Here is a 22,102-nt window from a genome sequence, read left to right as displayed (position 1 = left end):
AATGCTGAGTTCTTCTCCCAGGTCAGAGAATCTGTGGTAAATCGCTTCCTAACTGCCAAACACCATTTTCTTCTTACTGACTTGGTAGTAGAAGAAGAAGTCCCCAATATCAGGTAAAAATAATCAAACAAAGACACCATTGTTGCTGCCTGTGTTTTATCTTATTCCGTTACATGGAAGATGTATGTAAGATTTTGCCATTATACAGTATGCATTAGAAATCTGGGCCAACCCGATTAATGCCTCATGACAGTGTTAGCTGGGGGATTTGTATCAGGGCAAAGCATCCTTGGGCCACTCCACCATTTCCCATGAGAGCCCGTCCCAACTTTCTCGGCTACCAAATCCAGCTCAGCAGCCCTGGTCATTTCCCATGACAGTTAAACTGTCTGATGGCATCCCCTCCTGCACATGCTCTCTGATTTTCGAGTCTCATATCAGGCTTCTCCATCATCTCACACACAGTGGAGGTGGCAGAGACCACACCCTCTGAGGTTCTAAGATCCCAGGGGAGAGCCTGTCTCTACCACAAAGCTGAGGTGTGTGCTTCCTAAGGGCCACATGGAAGAGGGGATATATATTGACAAGGAAGCTGGGCACTAGCTTATTTGTTTGCTCCCCTGTTGGACCAATCTCCAGATAGTTTCAGTCATGAATGGGTGCATGGGAATGGAATGATAGTTCCCTATGAGGATAACCTTATGGGGGCATTCATCTCATGACCTGCTCGGTGATCAAGCATCCGCTCTTCTGTAAAGGTTATTTCTGGAGGCTGAAAAGCTGGCTCAGCAGTTTAGAGCACTTAATGCTCTTTGGGACCTAAGTCAGGTTTCCCGCATCCACATTGAGCCCTACATAGCGTCCTCTAATATCTGATACCCTCTTCTAATCTCCATGGGAACATGTTCATATCTCACGCCCAGACACATATTACACACAAGGTAAATAAATATGCAAAGCTTGTATCCTATGCATGCACTTCCTCTTCCCCATCAAGCAAAGAAAGAAGACATGGTACTATCCATGGCAGCCCCTTGCACCCCCATCCATGTACTACAGGGACCAGTGACCACATGAGTACATGCCATACCTCTCTCCTTAGTCTACCAACTTGTTGAATATTTTCACAGACATGAAAGTTGCAGTTAGAACAGATGATGGTATTTCATGCTGTTTCTTTTTCTTTCTTTTCTTTCTTTTTTTTTTTTTCTGCTTTACTTTCTGCATTAAGTTCTGAAGGCTCTGGGTATGTTCATTCTTTTTATTTTAATTTTAGTTTGTTCTTGGCTTTAAATCGAAATGCTTCCATTTCTAATAATCTCGATCAACAATGTGCTCGTAGGCTGGTTGCTAAGGAGGTCTCGCCCTCTCACGAGAGCAGTCATCTTGGGGGTGGGTGGGGGAGAAAGCACTGGCAAGGGAGGAGATGTGTCATGTCAGAATGCCTAGCAAAGCTCTCAGGGCCCATGTTTGGGCTACGGAAGTGTCCCAGCAGAGTGACTAGAACATGGCCTGAGTTTAAACCTTAATTCTGCTCCTATCCTAAGCAACTTGTAGGAAATCAAGGCACCTACCAGAGTTTTTGGGTTATCTGAAAAGGAGGTAAATGTAGTTGTAAAGATTAGAACTGTCATTTTAAAGTTACTAGTGCTCCTCTAGATAATACAAAAGATGTTTATGACTGGTACCTATTCTGTGTAAGATGCTAGAGACCAAGCTTGAGCAGGGCCCTGGAATCCCCTTGGGATTTCTTGCAAGAGGCATCAGTAGTGCTCAGATAGTAGCTGCAGGGCCCTCATCCTCAGCTGGTGCATGTCACCTGCACGAAGGGCTCAGGCAAGAGTCTTCTGGGCCAGCTCATCACTCAGCAGAAAGGCAAAGAACAATGGACATTCTAGCTGGCGGCTGGCTGTTTCCTGTGGCACTGTCACAAATCAGCTTCTAAGTAGATGGTTGGGCCTGTTTTCCCATTTAGTTCCTCCCATGGTTCACTGACTCTGCTGCTTTTGTCTAGGCAGTGCCTAGAGCACAGCCTCTCAGTCAGAGAGAGAGGATCCCTTTCCTCCCAGCACCCTTCTACTTTCTTCATCTCCAGCATGATCTCTCATATCCTGGCCACTGCCGTCCCAATGCGTACTCATTTCCAGGCATCTAGTAAGTGTAAAATAGGTGCCAGGGTGCTATGCACCCTTCCTCGCTTACACTCTCAACCACATTGAGATGCTAATTTCCTCATTCTACACATGATGAAACAGACCAACGGAGGGGAAATCATTTGTCACAAGGCAAAGAGTGGAGCCAGGATCCACACTCAAATCTGTATAGCCCCGGAGAGCAAGAAAGAGTATCCAGAAACTTCCCAAGGTCATGTACACTGTCAGGTGAATGGAGCTGTTGAGAAGTGTTCCCAGGGCTTGGGGTGGGGGTGGGGGGTCAGCGCTCCTTCCAGCAGATGCAGCTAGGGACCTGGCGGAAGTGGCAGGACTGCTTGGCAAGAAGGTGGAGAGAACAGGGAATGTTTGAGAGGCTGATGAACAAGGGAGCAAGCAAGGCAAGAGATGCAGATGGGGCACGGGGGTGGGGGAAGACCTGACTTTGCTTCCTTTTAATGAGTAGCAGCTGAAATTTTTAATAAAGCATGCGATGGAATTGTCTCCCACCCCACCTGGCTTGGCAGAATTTTCAGACTCCTCCCACCCCACCCCACCCCAACCCCCCTTCACAGGATAATGTCCAGGGGTCTCGGGGAGACTTTGGAGCAAAGTTTAGGATGCCATCTAATAACTTTCTAGATCTCTCTTTTCTACCAAGTTCTAATGCTGTTCTATAATCGTTAGCATTTTGGGCCTAAGCCTTTTCAAGCTGGCAGAACAAAAGCGACCGCTGAGGCCACGGAGAAAGGGCCGGAAGAAGGTGACAGCCCAAAACCTGTCCGATGGAGACATAAAGCTGCTGGTGAACATTATCCGGGCTTATGACATTCCTGTGAGGAAACCCATAGTGAGGTGAGAGCCCTAGGGAATGGCCTCACGATGGAATGCGTGGAATCCAAACCAACCTGGACCTTCCTTAATAGTTTCAGTGCAGTGGTCCCTGCACATCCTTTCTGAAGCCCCACCCCTATTGTTTGCAAAGAACAGCATCAATTTAGGCTCAAGGGTGTGGGCGTGGGGAACATCCTATAGAACCAACCATGCATCATCTTCTCAGGAGAGAAGCTGAGTGCTACCTGGGGTCAGATGCTGATAACCCATGGTCTGGTTGCCTGCTGCAAACAATCAGGGTATAAGAAATGGGCATGAGCTGGGAAGAAACATAAGAAGTGTCTGTCTGTGGATCACCTCTGTTACCTGCTCAGAAAAATGAGTTATGACTATCGTGGTCCAACATATTGGTGGCAATGAAGAGATATGACTGTAATGGGGTTGGGTCTGAGTTTCTCATAGAGATAGAAGGATAAAGAACTGAAATTCTTTTTGTGGGTTATGTTTTCAGTAAAATGTCCATTCACTATGTACAGTACCATGGTAGGTCCACTCACATACATCGTTCCGTTTAACTCTCACCACTATTACTATTTTACCAGGTGGGAAATAAGTAAAAATGGTATATATGGCCCGGCCCAGGTCATCCAGCATTATGAGATGCCCAGATAGCTTGTGGCATCTTCTTTCCTCTCTAGGCTCTTTCTTCATCCTTCATCCTCTCACCCCATTATTTGGTCCTGTTTTTCTTTTTCTATTTTGTGTGTATATGTCAATGTAACATGTGTATATGGGTGCATGCACTTTTCATGCTTGTGTTCAGAGAACACGGAGGCCACAGGAGGACGTCAGGTGTCCTTCTTGATCACACTACCTTAATCCTCTAGATAGGGTCACCCACTAAACTTAGGACTGGGCTGGTGGCCAGCTAGTCCACAGCTGTCCTCCTGTCTCCACCTGCAGCCATGCTGGAGTTAGTAGTGCATGCGCAGTCATGCCCAGCTTCTTAAATGAGTGCTGAGACCCAAACTCGGATTCTCATTTATACCTGTGTAGCAAGTACTCTAACCACTGGCATCTCTTCAGCTCTTTCCCTTTTTCCTCCCTAAGTCTTCACCCTGATACAGAACATCTATTGATACAATGGGAGGGGATCATAATGAGGTGGAATCAGGATGCTGCTGCAGAGAGGGACGGGGGTCCACATGACTCAGGCACCTTTGAGAGTGGAGGACACGGAAAGATATCCTTTCCTCTGCTCTCAGAGATACATGGAGGCCTAGGAAGGGAAGTTGGGGAAGGCCTTGGTAATCATAAGGTACCCCAGGAGGGATCAGCATATACTCAAAGCCTTCTAGATGCCAACAAGCCACTCTGGCAGCTACCAGCACCATACCTCTTTAAAGAAACTGTCTCAGTAGAAGGCTTTCCTTGTCACTTACTCCTTTCATACTTTTTCCCTCCTAGCAAGTTCCAGCAGCCATCAAGATCTTCAAGGACATTCAGTGAAAAACAAACCGCTTCCCCTAGCACACACAGCCCACTACACAATGCTGATTACCCACTTGGCCAGGTAAGAGAATAAGGCTAGGTTTCTGCTTTGACTCCTGCTCTGCGTGTCTTTAAGGATTGCTTTTATAAGAGCCTTGGATATAGCTCAGCTGGTGCAGTGCTTGTCCAGCATTCTCCAAGCCCTGGGTTAGATCCTTGGCATTGTATACAGCGAGTGTGGTAGCATTGTCTGTAATACTTGTACGTGGAAGGTGGAAACAAGAGGATCAGAAATTCAAGGTCAGGAGCTAAAGAGACAGCTCAGCAGTTAAGCGCACTTGGCAGCTCCTACGGAGGCCCTAGGCTCTGTTCCCCTCCTGACAACTCACAACCATCTATAACTCCAGTCCAAGGGATGCACTCTTGCATTGTGTTGAAAGAGAGAGAGAGACGGGGGGGGGGGGGGGGGGTAGACAGACAGACAGACAGAGACACAGACAGGTGAGGCAATTTCTTTTGCAAAATGGCTGTACTAGAACCCAAGGCTAGGAAACACACTGAGGGAGGAAATCCACCTGGTTTTCTGTTTGTTTGTTTGTTTGTTTGTTTGTTTTCAAACACAGGTTCTGACTGTGACTTTCCCTCCACTCAGTCTTTCACAATTGGCTAGTTTTAAAAGAAACACAAAGGAAATGAAGGAAAGGGAAAGAGGTCCAGCCCAGACCATCAACTTCCAGGGATGCAGGGGGAGGGGTGTGGCTTTCTGCAAATGCAGGCTTGACTGGGGAGGAGGGAGGAGAATTAAAAGATAGGGAAGAAATTTGTTTAAAACAAACTTCAAGGTCCATCTTCAGCCTCATAATGAGTTTGGGACCAGCTTGGTCTGACACCAGCCTCCTCCAAGAAATGGCTGAAACCTTGGGGGCATTAGAAGAAATCTTGTCCCCTGGAGAGATTTACAACTTGTTAGACGTCCTTATAGAAGAGATCTGGGACTCCACCAGCAGTGGTCAGAGGACCAGGCCTTCCAGTGCTGTTTGGTTATTCATATGTCTTGTTTTATATTTAAGCCCTACCCCCACCCCAAGATCCCAAAGATGGCCCGGGAGGTGGTCACTGGATCTCTTCTTCTTCCCAGTGTAACCACATTAAATAAATTTCCATTTTCTGCTTTTCACTATTAAAAAAGAAAAGAATTATCTATAAGCTCCTGAAAAGACTTCCTGTTTCATTTTCTACTAAAAATACTATTTAATAAGCATGTTCTACTTTGCTTAAGATAAAAAAAAAATCTTTGCATATTTGCTAAGCATAGCTCCTCTGTCAACAACAAAATAATCAATACAGACTTGAGGCTTGCTTTGACTTGCAGGTCTTAGTCCGTCCTTTCGTAGAGGTCTCTTTTCAAAGGACAATCTGCCACACAAGTACAGCTGAAGGCCCGAATCCCAGCTGGAATGAAGAACTAGAGCTTCCATTCAGGTAAGTGGGGCACTCGTGTGTAAGGAGCTGGAGTCGCTGATGTGGAAGAAAGCACATGGTGGGGAGAGTGAAGCCAGAGCCAGCCTCTCGGCACCCACGGCTGCCTCTGTTCTCTGAGTGAAGTTGCCTTTAACCCCAGCAACTTGGGAGGCAGAGGCAGGTGGCTCTCTCCAAGTTCGAAGTAGCAAGTCCCAGCCCAAGCAGAGCTACACAGTAAGACTCTGTTTGAAACAAAACAAAAACAAAAAACCCACAAAACAACAAAAGAGTAAAAGCACATTGCCTTTAGGAACAGTCTACTTTCCTCCAGTCTCTGACTTCTTACAGGGCTTTTATTAGTTTAGTACCTGAAATCACCTAAATTACCCTCAACCTTGATGATGAAGAAATTAAAACCCTTAGAGGAGGGTTAGAGGCTTCAGTGGTAGGTGTTATGGGTATTCTATGTCCTGTGTGAAAGATCCTTGGAATCAAAGACAAATTAGGTAGGAAGTAGAAGTAATTAAGTCAAAAGCGGGCACAGTCACTACTATCATACACAGAACAGGCAAAGGACAATCAGAAACTAAAAAGCAGATGAGGATTTTCAGTGTGTGTGGTACCCCAGTCTCCAGCCCTGCTGTGGAGGGACATGTTTACACAGGAACTGCTGAGTCCATGTGATCACTGGCCAGGAAACAGTTCTCACCTTTGTATTGTTTCAACATTGACTTCCATGTTGAAAAGTAGGAGTGGCAGGTGTCATTCCTCCAGCCATAGTCTAGCAGGAAGTTTAAGACTCATGGTGGTCCTTCTGGACAGAGCACTTTCTGAGCCCAGGCACTTAGAAAGCCCATAGTAGTAACTCTGGGGTTGGCTGGAGACCTTGTAGCCATTCACAGAGCTGTCTTACCCTGGCAGGCAACTTCCTTGCAACAGTTACCAAGGGGTATAAAGTATTTACTAGTACAAGCCAGTGGAGGGTTTGGATCCACAGAGGCCAAAGTTCAGAGCCTGCGCCCCATCAGAGCGTGTAATAGAAATGTGTATTTTACGTCCTTGTGCAAGAGATCCTTGGGATGAAAAAACTGCGTGTGTTCTTACTTGGTATTTTCAGGCATTGACACTGAACGTCCCTAGTATCTGTTCTGCCTGTTTTCATGGTCCCTGCTCATGTGTTGTCCACAGGGCCCCGAATGGAGACTACAGCACCGCCAGCTTGCAGTCAGTGAAGGACGATGTGTACATTAACATTTTTGATGAAGTGCTGTATGATATCCTAGAGGCGAGTTTCGTTTTTAAGGGAGTCACCTGAACTCTGCCCACATCCTCTGCCACGGTGTACATCCCAAGCACAGGGGCAAGAGAGGAAAGGGACAACAGGGGAAGAGGATGGTGACTCTACTTGCAGTGGAGTATTTCTTGTTCCAGGCTTGGGCTAGGTGCTTCAGATATGCTGCTGTCTCATTTAATTCCAAAGTCATTCTATGAAGCAAGTTATTTAATCTCTGGCTGACAATGAGAAAACTGGGGTAACAAACTATTGAATGTCTGAACCTAACCCTCACACTTTGATCTAAAACTCTGCTGCTTTCACAGTGGCAAATTAATTACATGGGGGTGGGGGGAGAACGGTTCAGTAGGTAAAGTGCCCACTGTCACACATAAGTTTAGAATCCTACCACACACGTAAAAGCTGAATGGGATGGTATGAACCTGCTTTAGGGTAGAGGATCCCTTGAGCTTGCTATCCAACTAATCTTAGCTGAAGCAATAAGCTCCCATTCAATGAGAGACTGTATCTCAAAGAATAAAGTGGAGAAGCCAGTATGGGAAACATACTGGCATCGATTTCAGTTGTCCATATGCACAGCATATTTAAGAGCACCCACACATACCTGTTCACATGCACACAGTTACACACATGTCGGAAGCTCTTAAATAATTCTTACTTCTCATGCTTCCTTTAGGATGACCGTGAAAGAGGAAGTGGAATCCATACCCGTATTGAGAGGCACTGGTTAGGATGTGTGAAAATCCCATTTAGCACCATCTATTTCCAAGCAAGGGTAAGTAACTAAAGTCGGGATTACCTGCGACTAGGAAACATCTCTATGTACTCTTCCTATTGAGCTCTCAAACCTGTGAAAATGTATGTGCACAGAGCTTAGAAAAGTAAAAATCACTACATCCAATCATTGATTGTCCATCACTGCTGCATGATATATACGACACCCCTGTCCTTCGGAGCTAACAACTGATATATGGGTACTGAATCTAGGAGGTTTTACAACATTTAAACAGATGCGAAGAATGTGGGACAAAGTGAAGATTTGTCGAAAATGACAAAAGTGGAGTGGATGGATGCCTGAAAGTCTCTTGAAAAACAGGCAGGGCAGTTGTCAAGTGTTTTGTCAAGTGCATTCTACCAATATTTCTGAGATTGTGCACTATTTAAAGCATGAAAAGTCATTAAGAGGCATGCTTGACAATGACATCCTTTTGTAGACATAATGGTTCCATGAGGTCAGCAATTCTTTTACGCCTTTGTAACTCCACTGAGGCAGCTGAAGGCTCCAGGATCTCTTCAGTATCCCAGAATTAACCCATGGCAATAGGAAATTGTGTGCTACTGTTATAACTACACGGAGCAGATGCTGCCTGGACCACAGGGTCTCCAGCAAGAGAACCAAACCAAACCTCTATTCTATGAGGCTCAGACTGGCTGTCAAGCATAAGTTGGAATTGCAATCTTCCCTAAGCCAATGGGACAGTCTATAGGATGTGTAGTGATATGCTTGCCATGAGAATTATAGTCCCCCTTCTAATCGATTTTAAAAGAAAATATTGAAGAGCATGCATCTTACAAGTGAAACTGCCCGCGATGTTTGATGTTGTTGAAGCGCAGGTTTGAAGGATATTTAGAAATCACTACACTGAGTGCCCTAATGTGTGCACCTCCTTTGCATGTGATGGCAGCACCCATGTTCTTAGAGCTCACCCTGCAGGAACTCACGACGGCTGGAGGCATGGTAGTGCTAAAACATTAGTGAAAGAAACACGCTATCTACACGGATAGAGAGATAGCGAAGTAATTCTGAGATGACATCCGACCTAAGCCTTGAAACGTAGTTAAGATTCTGAAAGGCGGAGAAGGAAAGCTGGGAAATCGGAGAGGGGGAAGGCTGCCAGGAGCAGGCCTGCATCCCATGCCAGATATTGTTTTTAGCGCCTTTCATCTCTTAGCTCATTCGCTGCTCACAACAGCCCTGCCAAATTAGGTCCTGTTATTTTCTTCTTCCAAGTGAGGCAGCTGAAACACTCGGAGTTTAAGACAGTATTTGAATCCAGAAAACGTTCATAACCAGCACACTCTCTGGCAAACAAAGAAAGTATAGAGCCCTTTCTGCTGAGAACTTAGGGATTCTGACCTGGACCCAGCTTAAAGATCATCTGATGCATTAGACTACGAGAAATGGCCACTCCCTTGGAACTTCTGTTACAAAAATCACCACAGTGCTTACCAAGTCGTATCTTCTCCGCAGATTGATGGCACATTTAAAATAGACATCCCGCCAGTTCTCCTGGGCTACAGCAAGGAGCGAAACATTATTGTGGACCGAGCCTTTGATTCTGCCCGAAGCTTGAGTGAGGGCTCCTACATCACCCTGTTTATTACCATTGAGCCTCAGCTGGTTCCTGGAGAACCAATTCGAGAAAAGGTAACGGGTACAATCTGGAAAGCCACAGAGGATGCTGAAGCCTAAGAGATGCTTGCTAAGCTAGGTATTTATAAAGTGAAAGAACTGCATAAGCACAAGTTCCCCTACTTTAATCTTCATTTGTTATGCTTTCTGCTAGGACCAAAGGTGGTGATGGAACAGACATGTGCATTTGTCCTTCACGGCCTGGTAGTTAAGGCAATCATCAACCCAACCTTTTAGGAAAGCAAGGCAGATACAAACATGTTCTGCTTTTACAGCAGTATTTTCCACATGAATAAAATGAAGTGTGACACTAGAGTATCAGATTGCTGTTTGACATTTACTGGCAAGCATGCTAAGGAAAGATTTCCATCTTTGACCTCAGGTCCCCAACTGTACTGTGCATTCAGTTAGTTAACACAGTCGTAAAGTCAGATGACCTTCATAGATCACAACTTACTTTTTTTTTTAAGTATGCATCTTAAATAGCTCCAGAAAAGTTTCTACAAATTTCAGGCACTATCATGTTTAAAATCTTTACTCTTTGCTGGGCACTGGATCAGCGAAGCCTGGGAAACGGCTAGATTTATCCAGAGCCTCATAAGCAGCCTATGGCAGGAGTAACAGTTAAACATTTAACTTTACGTTGAACACATTCACACATCTTACTGGGTATCCAAGATGTAACAGGCATTCTTTAAGCACGGGAGGTAGGGTGGCTAGAAAAGGAGAGCCTGTTACGTAGCAGGTATGGTGGTGTGCACTTTTAATCCCAGGGGAGGAAGGTAGGGGCAGAGGCCAGTGGGTAAGTGAGAACCTGTCTCAAAACAACAATGTCTCCCATGCTTACATGCACGTTAAGTTTAACTTTCAGGCTACTGTGTTGTATAACTGATTGTGTTTCCAATTGTTGTTAGGTCTGAAATGGAGATGGAAAACTGAGCCCACTTCTGTTTTGTTTGGTTTTTATTTTCCAGTAATTACAGTTTTGTTCACAGAGAAGCAATGTGCGCCTACATAGCCCATTAGCAAGGGCTGCTCAGGAAAGGAAGGATTAGTGAAAACACAGAGGCACTGAAAAACCAATCTCAGATCCTAAGCTTCGTTGCTAAGAGCCGAGGTTCTCAAGAAAACAGAATGGATTTGTGTCAGATTGTTTTCAGAAAGAGAAATATTCTGAATGTCCCTCTCTAGTTGCACACTCAGGAGAAAAACAACAAGCATCCTAGCACACACAATTACTCTCAGACTGTGACTTGGAAGGTCATCTGGCAACCTGCTGCTGCCTCTGCTCACATTTCACTGCCCCTCTGTGGCTGCATGCAGCATTGTCCATTGACCCGTGGTATGACGGACAAGTTGATTGACAGGCTGCAGATATCCTACAAATGCAGCGGGAGAAAGCCCCGCCCGGGACTCCCCCTCAGGCTGTTAACGAGAGGCTCACACCCTGAAATGCCAGAGACCACAGCCTGGAAATGGTTTTCCACTAACACCAAGTTGTTAGGTTGGCAGATTAGAACTGTCTCTCCACTTCTATCCAAATCTAAATGATTTTTATAAACAGTATTTACTAGAGTAAATGTTTTGTAGCAACCCTAAAACTACTTAACAGCCCTAGCTTTACATTGTTTTGGCTAGAAGTCTCTAAAACAGGTTGTTAATACTGTTTTTCTGTCATTTCTTCTTTCTTTGCCTATGGTAGATGAGTGGCATCCTTAAGAAGGTACCGAGAGTCTCTTGTCTTATAATCCATCGATAACAGTTCCGCTTTCACTAGCTGCTTTTGTATACTGCCTCCAGGGAACAGGTGCTGAGTCCCAGTGTGTGTGTGATCCCTTGGCAATGAAAAGTAGATGCTTGCAATGCCACAAAGGGAGTCCACCCACGTGTATTGCATGTGCAAGGCACTGAGTGCAATCCCTGGTACAGAAAAAAGACAAAAGAATGCCTTTTGCCCCATTTGCCGTTCCATTTTGTCTGCAAGTGACTTCCTGACTTTGTGTGGATGTATCCTTCGTGTTGGGAGCTGGGCTTCAGTGCAGAGTCAAGTTCTTTCTAGTCAGTTGAAGGTCGTCACATCTGACTATTCAAAGGCAGGGTGGGTTCATTCTGTTTTTTAGAAATGTTTCCTGAATTGACAGTTAAGAGTCTTCTATATTGCATTTTGAAGAAACCTGAGTCTGTTAGTTTCATCCAAAGTTGCTTCAGAATAAATAACTCAAATTCGTGTAATATTTGGCCTTTCCCTGGCTCTTCTCAGATCACAAGCAGCATACTTCTCTGCAAGTACTGGTGTCCTAAATGCACATTGATGACTTGACACTGACTAGGTGCCAGCATGTGTCTATTAGGTGCCAAGTATAGGAAGGAAAAGGCCAAATACAGGTCCTTCCTTCAAGATACATAACAGGTTTTGAGTCCCAATAGCTGAGACATTCATTCTCTGCCACACTTAGTCACCCTGAAAGGCCAACAGCTGTGCTGACTCGGGATCTCTCATCTGGACAGTGCCTGCAGATGCCTCTCCTGCATCCTCTTAGGTCTCCCTGTAGTGCCCTGTAGACTCCTCTCAAACTCTTTAACTGACGTGTTCCTCTCTAGACTAGAAATTCCTTGAGGAAATTTTCTTACTCCTTACTCTATAGAGTGTCTGAAATCTTTTAGGCTCTTGGGAAATAGTTTTCAAATGACTACAAAAAAGAGTAAATGACAAATTTAATAATTTTAAAGGAAACAACATCAATTCCGTAATTTTTCATACTGTCACTGTGCCATAATTCTCCATTTTTCTAAAATCACAGCAGTTTCTGACTTGACAGTTCTACCCTAGGAATCTATGACAGTTCACATTTGAGATGTGGGATTCTGAGCCCTCTTTCCCTTTAAAAGATTAAATCAGAACACACATAAAACTCGATTGCTTGTGCTCATCAATCACTTAATTTGTATTAGTTTTTTATTAATCTAATAGTTTTCATATGGCTTGTCAATTCACTACTTTCTTTCAGTATTATTGAATGTAAATTAAGTTTAATAATTTAATGATTATTCTAACTCTTAAAATATCAGTATAATTAAATAAAGCTGCAGAGATACCAAGAAAAATGACTTTATAAAGAATCATTTAATCATACTTCCCAAACCGCATTTGGCTCATAGTGCCTGTGGAATCTGAATGTTTTCTGTCTTGTCTCCAGTAATCACATACACCTCATGAAGTATTTCTTTTTGAAGTTTGATACCCAGGAAGATGAGAAATTGCTTCAAGCAACAGAGAAGTTTCAAGCTGAATGTGCCTTAAAATTCCCACAGCGACAGTGCCTCACAACAGTAACCGATATGAGCGGGAAAACAGTTTTTATTACACGTTATCTCAAGCCTCTAAACCCTCCTCAGGAGCTCCTTAACGCCTACCCCAACAACCCACAGGCAACTGCGGTGAGTTGGTCATAGCTAATCAGTGCTGTTAAAAAAGTTTTAAAATTTCAATGTGCTGCCAGGTTACTGCACTCATAATACTTATGATACTAAGTACACAAATATTGTTAGGGATGAAAGTAATGATTCAAACTGTCTGACTGTGATAAGGATTTCTTTTATTCGGGAAATCTAAATGTGTCAGATATGATGATAAGCCTTTGTTCTTTCTTTCCATAAATAACTGAATGCTTGCTATGCCATTGGCTTTATATTAGGTGCTGAAAATTAACATATAAAACTTCCAAAATCTTACATAAACATGGTTTAATTATGTATTCTCAGTGTTAGGCATGCAATTTCTGCTATAACAAAATAACTACTCAGTATTCTACTTAATACTATAAGCATCATTGAATTCAAATTAACAGCAGTTTGAAAAAATATTTTCAATATTTATCACATCCTAATGTGAAGTCACACTGAAACATTAACTATATATGTACCATTCACTGGCTTCAAAACTCCATACTCACCATTAAAATTGCAACGAGCCATATTTGTGTTAAGCCAATGGTAAGTGAATACTGTTACCCATAGCTGTTCTAAGATTGTGGATAGTAGAGGGAGTAATTGTTTCTAAGTTTTACTTATGGTGACAAATGTATAATATATGTGACTTTTATAGATACAGAAATTCACTATATATAATTAATTTCTATAGGGACTTGTGAGTTATTGGTTGACTCTAGGCCTCAGGCATGTGAGACAGTTGCTCTACCACTAAGCTGCACTCTCAGTGCTCACAATAGTGATTTGTGTTCTGCCTGGCACTGTACGTGTACATAAACTTCTCCCAGCAATGATTGTTTAGATGGATAAATAAAATATTTCAAATATTATTAAAGTTATGGCTAAGATAGAACTAAGAAAAAAGAAATCAAAGAAGGCAAGATTGCATCAGAGTGATGACCTGCAATGGTGTCTGATCTCATGTTGTCTGGTAACTCATGATGACTTGTGTTTTAATAAGGCACAAGGCGAAGGGAGAAAGCAGAAAAATCATAGATATAGCAGATAGGCAATCCACTGCCAAAATATCACCAAAATTGGTATTTAACCACTTGCTAATATTGTTCTCCTCTAAAACTTCTCAAATTGGGGCTCTACAGTTCTCATAGCTCTCAGCACTCCTGTCTTCCGAGCCCCTCGTAGGATGGCCCACTAAGCTCTGCTTACAGAGTTCAACCACTTTTCTAGTTCAAAGTCCCAAACTCTTCCACTTCTACTCAAAACACCAACAAAACAAAACAAAGACAAAGCAAACAAACAAAACCCCCACATGGTCAGATCTGTCACAGCAATATCCCAGTCCCTAATACCAACTTCTGTCTTAGTTACTTTTCTATTGCTAGGATAAATCATGATCAAGACAACTTATAAAAGAAAGGGTTTGGGCTGCTGGAGAACAGCTGGGAGCTGTTCCTGATCCATAGCAAGGAAGGGAAGGGTTGGGAGGTGGGGAGACAGAGGAGGGTGGGGTGGGGAGGGAGCGAGGGAGGGAGAAGAGAGGAAAGACTGGCACGGGTATTTTAAAATCTCAAAGCCTACCCACAGTAACCTTCCTCCTTACTCTCTCTATCCAGGGACCGAGTGCTCAAATACAGGGGCATCTGAGAGCCATTCTCATTCAAACCACCACTCACAGTTGGTTCCAGAAATCAAACTTGGGTCATTAAACTCAACAGCAAGTGTGTTTACCTGCTAAGCCATCTCCTTAGTCCCAAAATGTCCAAATCCTTTTTTTTTAAATGTCCAAATTCTTAGAAGAAACTTCATAGACATATAAACATGAAAAGCTAATATGCATATAAAGCAATTAACCTCCTTAGAGAGGAATACATTGTGAGTTATACAATGGCCAGACTTTACTGCAATCCCACCTAAAATGAGCCAGTGTTCCTTGGAGGAATGGCTGCTTTCAGGACTGGGCTAAGAAAAGTACAGTACATGATGATGCTACAAAGTCTTGGATGCCTAAAAATAAGGAAATACAAATGAAAAAGAAGTAACGGAGATAAGAGAGGGAAAACGGGACAGTAGAGCCAGCTTTTTTAAGATAATACATATAAACTGGGCAGTGCTGGCGCACACCTTTAATCCCTGCACTTGGGAGACAGAGGCAGGAGGATCTCTGTGAGTTCGAGGCCAGCCTGGACTAGAGAGCAAGTTCCAGGACAGCCAGAGCTGTTACACAGAGAAACCCTGTCTCGAAAAACCAAAAAACAAACAAACAAAACAACAACAAAAAACCAAAGATAATACAAATAACCTCCATGGCCTTAGGAGGGGATTAAGATATTAATAAGCACTTTGTGAACATCAATTTCACCCTCTACACGTAGTGAGGCTTCTTTTGAGAAATTAAGTGGAAACGCAGCATTCTATTTTCTTTATTTTTAATGTTACTTTTCTTTACGTAGGAGCTGGTGGCTCGATATGTGTCCTTGATCCCTTTCTTGCCAGATACTGTTTCATTTGCTGGTATCTGTGACCTGTGGAGCACATCTGATGTGAGTCTTTCTTCCTTTCTGCTTTACTTCCTTAACTGAACATTCGCTAACTGGCTTGCATAATCTCAGATTGCATCATTCACTAGTCATCATAAAAAGCTACTTGGCCATCAGTTAGCAGGATGAGCTAAATTCTGAAATATTTTTCTTACTGATTCAATTTTATCAAACTTCAGAAGTTAAAGAAAATAAGGGCTGGGGATATAATTCAGTGGTAAATGCTTGCCTAGCAGGCACAAGGGCACAGGCTACACCCTCAGCGACATTGTCTCATCACTGCCACTAATTATTGCTTAAGAATTATTCACACAATGAAAATAACATTTCACCTGTTTTGATTCGGAAACATACTAATATTACATTAATAATATCACAACTTGGTTTTTTAAAGACGCCTACGTCTCATGCTACAATAAAGTTATCTATTTCTCAATTTCTGGGCTGCCTGAAGTATGCCACATTAGATATATTCAGTGTCTATTTCTCAGTCACTCCCGCATAGGTTGCCCTAAGTTAAGGATCATGGGTGGTATAAAGCAGAGCAAACCTGTGTCACCACAGGTATTTAATGTGCTTCTGGATTCCAGGTTGTCTGATGACTCCACAAAATTTAGCATACACAACTTTTTTTGATGGAAGGTCCTAAATTGAAAAAAAAATTTAGGTATACATTAACTTTTTTGCTCCCAGTTACATACAGTAACATAAATCTGGACATTTTTAGAAGTAAAGATTTTAGAGCCGTGAGGGAAATCTTCTTTTTAAGAGGATATATGAAAATATGCAAAGAGGAGAACAACGGAACAGCAAAGCTGCGCTAGATCTCTGCCTGTACCTCTGCATCTGCAAGGCTGGACAAGGACAGAACAACGCTCAGACAGCTGCTGAGAGAAACCAGGCAATCAACATAATGTGCTTAGAAAATGCTTAGCCCTTGGTGAACTGTCAAATACACACTAAAGTAAAAACAAGGAAATTTGCCATTTCTATCCACTCCAACAATATTAATTCTAGATATTTATGTCCTCAGCAATGTTAAAGGAAACACGACGTCCACAAAAGAATCATCATAGTAATAAAATTAGGAAGTTTGGAAAATGTCTGATACTTTAAGGCACTGATCTCAACTAAGACATTAAATCTTATATTAGATCCTAATGAGATGGGATATGCATGCCTTTAATACCAGTATGGGAAAGAGGCTGAGGTAACATGATTGCCAGTTCAGGGCCAGCCTGGGCTACATGGCAAGTGTCAGACCAGTCTGAACTACAGAGCAAATTAAATCCTTCATGGTAAGTCCAGAATGTAACAGTCAGTATAACATTTTTTTTTCTTTTTGTCAGCAATTTCTTGACCTCCTGGCGGGAGACGAGGAAGAGCATGCAGTACTGCTATGCAATTACTTTCTGTCCCTGGGTAAGAAGGCGTGGCTGCTGATGGGCAATGCGATCCCTGAGGTACGGCCACACAGGGTGCTGTTAACACAGAGTGCGGTTGTCTAACCAGATGCTCTTCATGGGCGGGGCTTATGTTCGTGACAGTCCTCTGAACTGCTCTGGAAGTGGCAGAGACACAGCAGGCAGACAGAACCATGATGAATGCCACATGGAATCGCCTAACAGCACACTCAGGGCCCGGCTTGTCACTGTTTCGGCAAACCTGAACATTTTACCACCTTCAGTCCCTATTTAGCTGTCTTTTTAATATACACTCCACCCATGTTCCCTAGCGTCTGTCCCTTGGTAATATCATGCTAAGGAGTGAAGAGAACTGTCTCCGTTTATCCTATTTCTTTTACTACTAATTTGGGAGGCAGTAGGGAACACACCAGATAAACACATTAAGAAAGCTGACAGCTCTGGTTTGCCTTTATTTAACAGGTTATTAGTTTAAAGTCTTGGTGACTCTCAGTGTATTTCCTACCCCACCACAAATACTAACAGGTAGAGCACAATGAGTGATTGTGAGTTCAAGACTAAATGTTCCTGCAGATGTAGCAGCTCCTTTAAAGTGGTATCTTATAGAAGCCATGACACTTTCATATCCTGGTACAAGGACAAGACAAGACAAGCAAGGCATGGGCCTGCGCTCAAGGTTCTGTAACCCTCAACACATTTTTGCAACTCCAAGGCTATATGTGAACAATGGGCAAAATCATGCATCAGTAATAAATGAATATTCACTGAATAAAAGAATCCATAATATGCCAGGTGTGGTGTAGCATTCTGGAGGCAAAGGCAATCAGAGTTGAGTTCAAGGCCAACCTGATCTAAGAGTGAGTTCCAGGACAGAGAAACCTTGTCTCAAAAAACAAAAAACAGCCAGGTGTGGGGGCACATGCCTTTAATCCCAGTACTCAGGAGGCAGAGGCAGGTAGATCGCTGTACAAAGTGAATCTGAGACAGCCAAGGCTACACAGAGAAACCTTGTCTCGAAAACCAAAAACCTACAAACAAAAATCCATAATATATGACTATTCCAAGTAGGAAGTAAACATCCTTCATCTCAACAGTTTGGTGTATATCCTTCCAAATCTATGTGTTTATATATAAAACTGTGCAGCAAGGTAATTGACTTTAATAGGAACTGAGAATGTATTTTAAAATAAGCAGCTTCTGAATACTAAAGACTGGAAATTGGCTCTGGAAAGAGTCCCACTAACCAGAGTTTGTCAGCAAGCCTGCACATACACTGATTGGTTCAGCAAGTGTGCATATACACTGATTGGGTCAGGAGGTGTGCATATACACTGACTGGGTCAGCAAGCCTGCACATACACTGATTGGTTCAGCAAGTGTGCATATACACTGACTGGGTCAGCAAGCCTGCACATATACTGATTGGGTCAGCAAGCGTGTATATACACTGATTGGGTAAGGCAAATACTAGCTTTGATTACTGTACTGTAGTAGTATCAAAACCAAGAGTTTTGAAAAAATATTTTAACTCCATTAGCCATGAAACTTAAGATCCAACTAAAATGAAGAATTGTATTTGGGGCTAGAGAGATGGATCAGCAGTTAAGAATACTTACTCTAAGCCAGGAGCAGTGGTGAACGCCTATAGGCCTAGCACTTGGGGAGGCAGAGGCAGAGGCAGGCAGATCAATGTGAGTTCAAGGCCAGCCTACAGTCCAGGACAGCCAAGGCTACACAGAGAAAATCTGTCTCGGGGAAAAAAACAAAACAAAAAGAATACTTATTATTCTCACAGAGGACCCAAGTTCAATTCTCAGCACTAATATTATGTAACCCACAGCCTATAAATCATGCTGCAGGGGATGTCTCCTCTAACCCCTCACAGAGGGGGGGTGGGGGGGAAGGAGGGAGAAAGAGAAAACATAATCAAGTTTTTGGTTTTTTGTTGTTTTTTGTTTTAAGTTTTTCAAGACAGGATCTGTGTATCCTTGGCTGTACTAGACTGTTGTAGACTAGGCTGGCCTCAAACTCAAAGAGATCAGCCTGCCTCTGCCTCCCCAGTGCTGGGATTAAAAGTGTGCCACACACCCGGCCCCATAATCAGTTTTTAGAAGAATTCTGTAAAGTACTATTCACCTTATTTTAAAACTGGAAAATATATTAATGGCTATTTCTTTTCAGGGTCCAACTGCCTATGTGCTAACTTGGGAGAAAAATTATTATTTAATATGGAATCCCTGCAGTGGACATTGTTATGGACAGTTTGATACATTCTGCCCCTTGAAAAGTGTAGGCTGTCTCATTGGTCCTGATAATGTAAGTATTACCATTTCCTCTTAAATATGATTATTTTTTAAGTTGACCAATTTATTTACATATTTTATATAAGTGAAGACTATACAAATATAGATGTTTAAATGAAATCTATATAAATAAGTTGGTGTTTTAATTAGTCCTAAGTTAAACTTTTAGTCACCTGAACTTCAATAGCAGTACAGAAATTAAGAAAAAAAAAATGACAAAAACCTAAAGTATTTCAACTCGGAGGATCGAGTTTCTATCCTGGCTGTGTTGTTTGTTTTCCACACTGGAGCTCACAATGACGCACCCCTTCTGTCAAAGCGAATTTGTCACCTGAGATTGGGTTTCATTTTCTTTTAATTCACATTATTTATGTGTTTGTGTGTGTGTGTGTGTGTGTGTGTGTGTGTGTGTGTGTGTGTGAAAAAACAGCCAAGAGTTGATGATGTATCACTGACTGTAAAATTTATAGAAACAAATTTTAAAGAAAAAAATGTAGCCTCTGTGAATGTTTGCTTTCTTCACTGCTTCTCCCTATATCAAACAAATACACACATCTGTGTACATGTCTAACATATATCCTGATGTACTTTTTTTTAGATTTGGTTTAATATCCAACACCATGATTCGCCTCTAAGGATAAATTTTGATGTCACAAAGCCCAAACTATGGAAATCTTTTTTTTCACGAAGTCTTCCATATCCTGGCCTGTCCAGTGTTCAGGTATAATTCTGTATTAATAGCCAAATGTGGATAGAGATATGAATTCTTTACACAAAGTAACTACATAGTTCACGGCCCTTCTATTACTAGTTTACTAAATTTACATGTAAGATTTAAAGCATTAGTTTTCTAATTTAAGACAAATTTACAGAAGAAACATAAATTCACAAATATGAAAAACAAGTATATACATTTTAGACATATTTGGAAGTTTTTATATAAGAAGTCCATGACTTAAACAGAATCATAAAATACAACTAAAATTTGTGTGTGTGTTTTTTTTTTCCAATGTCGGTGTTAATTCACTAAATTGATTTCTTAACTGCTAAAGGTGAAATCAAACTACAGGTCTAGCCCACTGGAAGCTCATACACTTAGTCTGACAAGTAGATTCATTCCAATTTATAAGCACAAATACTGTTTATTAAACATGTTTGTACAGACACACAGAGAAAAAAACTGGGTTTGTAATATAAAGCACCCTTGTACCATGCCATACCCTTTCAAACAACTTTGTATTGCCCTTGGGAAATTCTCACCTGTGAGAAGGTGGCATATAGCCCGGCGTGGTGCCGCACACCTTTAATCCCAGCACTCAGGAGGCAGAGGCAGGCGGATCGCTGTGAGTTCAAGGCCAGCCTGGTCTACAAAGTGATTCCAGGACAGCCAAGGTACAGACTAACCCAGTCCAAGGAGAGAAAAAAAAGAGAGAGAAGGTGGTAGATAGATACATAATATATATCTATATATGAGTCACACACACAGGAATGCGATGAGGTAGCTTAAAAACTGGAAGCCAAATTATACTACATGATACAGTACTTTCTAGTAGTCAGATGATTGCCTTAATGAATCTTAGCAGTGTTAAAGTGTTATTAGCCTAATACAATGTAAAAGGAGAAAAGGAAAGTTGCATGTATATAAAAATAAACTTCCAATTTAGAAAACATGCAAAACAACACAGACTTTCTAGGAATACCTGAACATGTAATAAAATCATGAACACATCGCATTAGGTCATTCATCTTCACTTCCTGCAATGTAAACATGACATGGAGTTTGTTTGTAGCCATATACTTACACCCACTACTTAATAAGTGCTTAGCAACACTCAGTCCTCCATATTAGTGGAACAGAGGATCTGAACAGAACTCCAGTTCATGGTTACTTGTGTGGCAAGAGCCAAGGGGAATGAAACTGAGAATGACAAAATACTGTAGTTTATGACACTTCCTTTACACGTGGTTCTACATTCCCTGGCATCTCTTAAGCTGTGTTTTCTTTCTTTTTATCTTCGAGACAGGGTTTCTCTGTGTGACAGCCCTGGCTGTCCTGGACTTGCTTTGTAGACCAGGCTGTCCTTGAACTCAGAGATCAACCTGCCTCTGCCTCCCGAGGGCTGGGATTAAAGGTGTGCACCACCATGCCTGGCAAGCTCTGTTTTCTTATTCAGGCTCAAACTTTAGTACTTAAAAAATCAACAGGGCAGAGACAGTAACTCACAGGTAAATTAACAGCACTTGCTGCTCTTGGAGAGGACCTAGGTTCAGTTTCGGCATACACACAGCAGCTTACAACCATCTGTAACTGTAGCTCTAAAGACTCGGATACCTTTTACTAACCTATGTGGGATTTAAAATAAATTTAGAAAAGGTATAGGTGCTTACTGAACTTTCTCTTTTATAGCCTGAAGAACTAATTTATCAACGCACGGACAAAGCTGCTGCTGCTGAGCTACAAGACAGGTAACAAAATACCCACAAATCCACAGGCAATTCATCATTAGACGCCTAACAAACTTGAAACTCTCAGTTTGGGTCAATATGAAATATTATGGTAGTTAAGACTTTATGTCTACAGATACTAAGTACAGATGTGATTCTATATCCCATAGCTCAAATGAGGCATCAGCATAAACATGTTATGTGACAGACAGGGGTGAACATTAGTAACAGGTAGCTCTCCAAAGACTAATTCAGGTTAAAGCTGAACATCCTGTAATTACGGGTCTTGTTGCACCCATG

General features: G+C 42.3%; 1 protein-coding gene across 3 annotated transcripts in view; it reads left to right on the top strand.

The window, feature by feature from the left end:
* Positions 1-22,102, top strand: part of CC2D2A (coiled-coil and C2 domain containing 2A) — an 83,818-nt gene that overhangs the window by 57,754 nt on the left and 3,962 nt on the right. For all 3 annotated transcript variants that reach the window (XM_084798665.1, XM_084798663.1, XM_084798664.1), the window contains 13 exons: positions 22-113; positions 2,838-3,005; positions 4,452-4,557; positions 5,848-5,957; positions 7,125-7,221; positions 7,907-8,005; positions 9,482-9,658; positions 12,878-13,081; positions 15,544-15,633; positions 16,980-17,093; positions 19,236-19,370; positions 19,956-20,078; positions 21,765-21,823. In XM_084798665.1, coding sequence (XP_084654791.1) covers positions 22-113; positions 2,838-3,005; positions 4,452-4,557; positions 5,848-5,957; positions 7,125-7,221; positions 7,907-8,005; positions 9,482-9,658; positions 12,878-13,081; positions 15,544-15,633; positions 16,980-17,093; positions 19,236-19,370; positions 19,956-20,078; positions 21,765-21,823 — 1,574 coding nt within the window. The remainder of the gene's footprint in view (positions 1-21; positions 114-2,837; positions 3,006-4,451; positions 4,558-5,847; positions 5,958-7,124; positions 7,222-7,906; positions 8,006-9,481; positions 9,659-12,877; positions 13,082-15,543; positions 15,634-16,979; positions 17,094-19,235; positions 19,371-19,955; positions 20,079-21,764; positions 21,824-22,102) is intronic.

This window comes from Acomys minous (assembly GCF_964271855.1).
Source record: "Acomys minous genome assembly, chromosome: 10".
NCBI lineage: Eukaryota > Metazoa > Chordata > Mammalia > Rodentia > Muridae > Acomys > Acomys minous.
The sequence above is the reverse complement of the archived record's forward strand: the minus strand, read 5'-3'. Positions and strand labels throughout refer to the sequence as shown.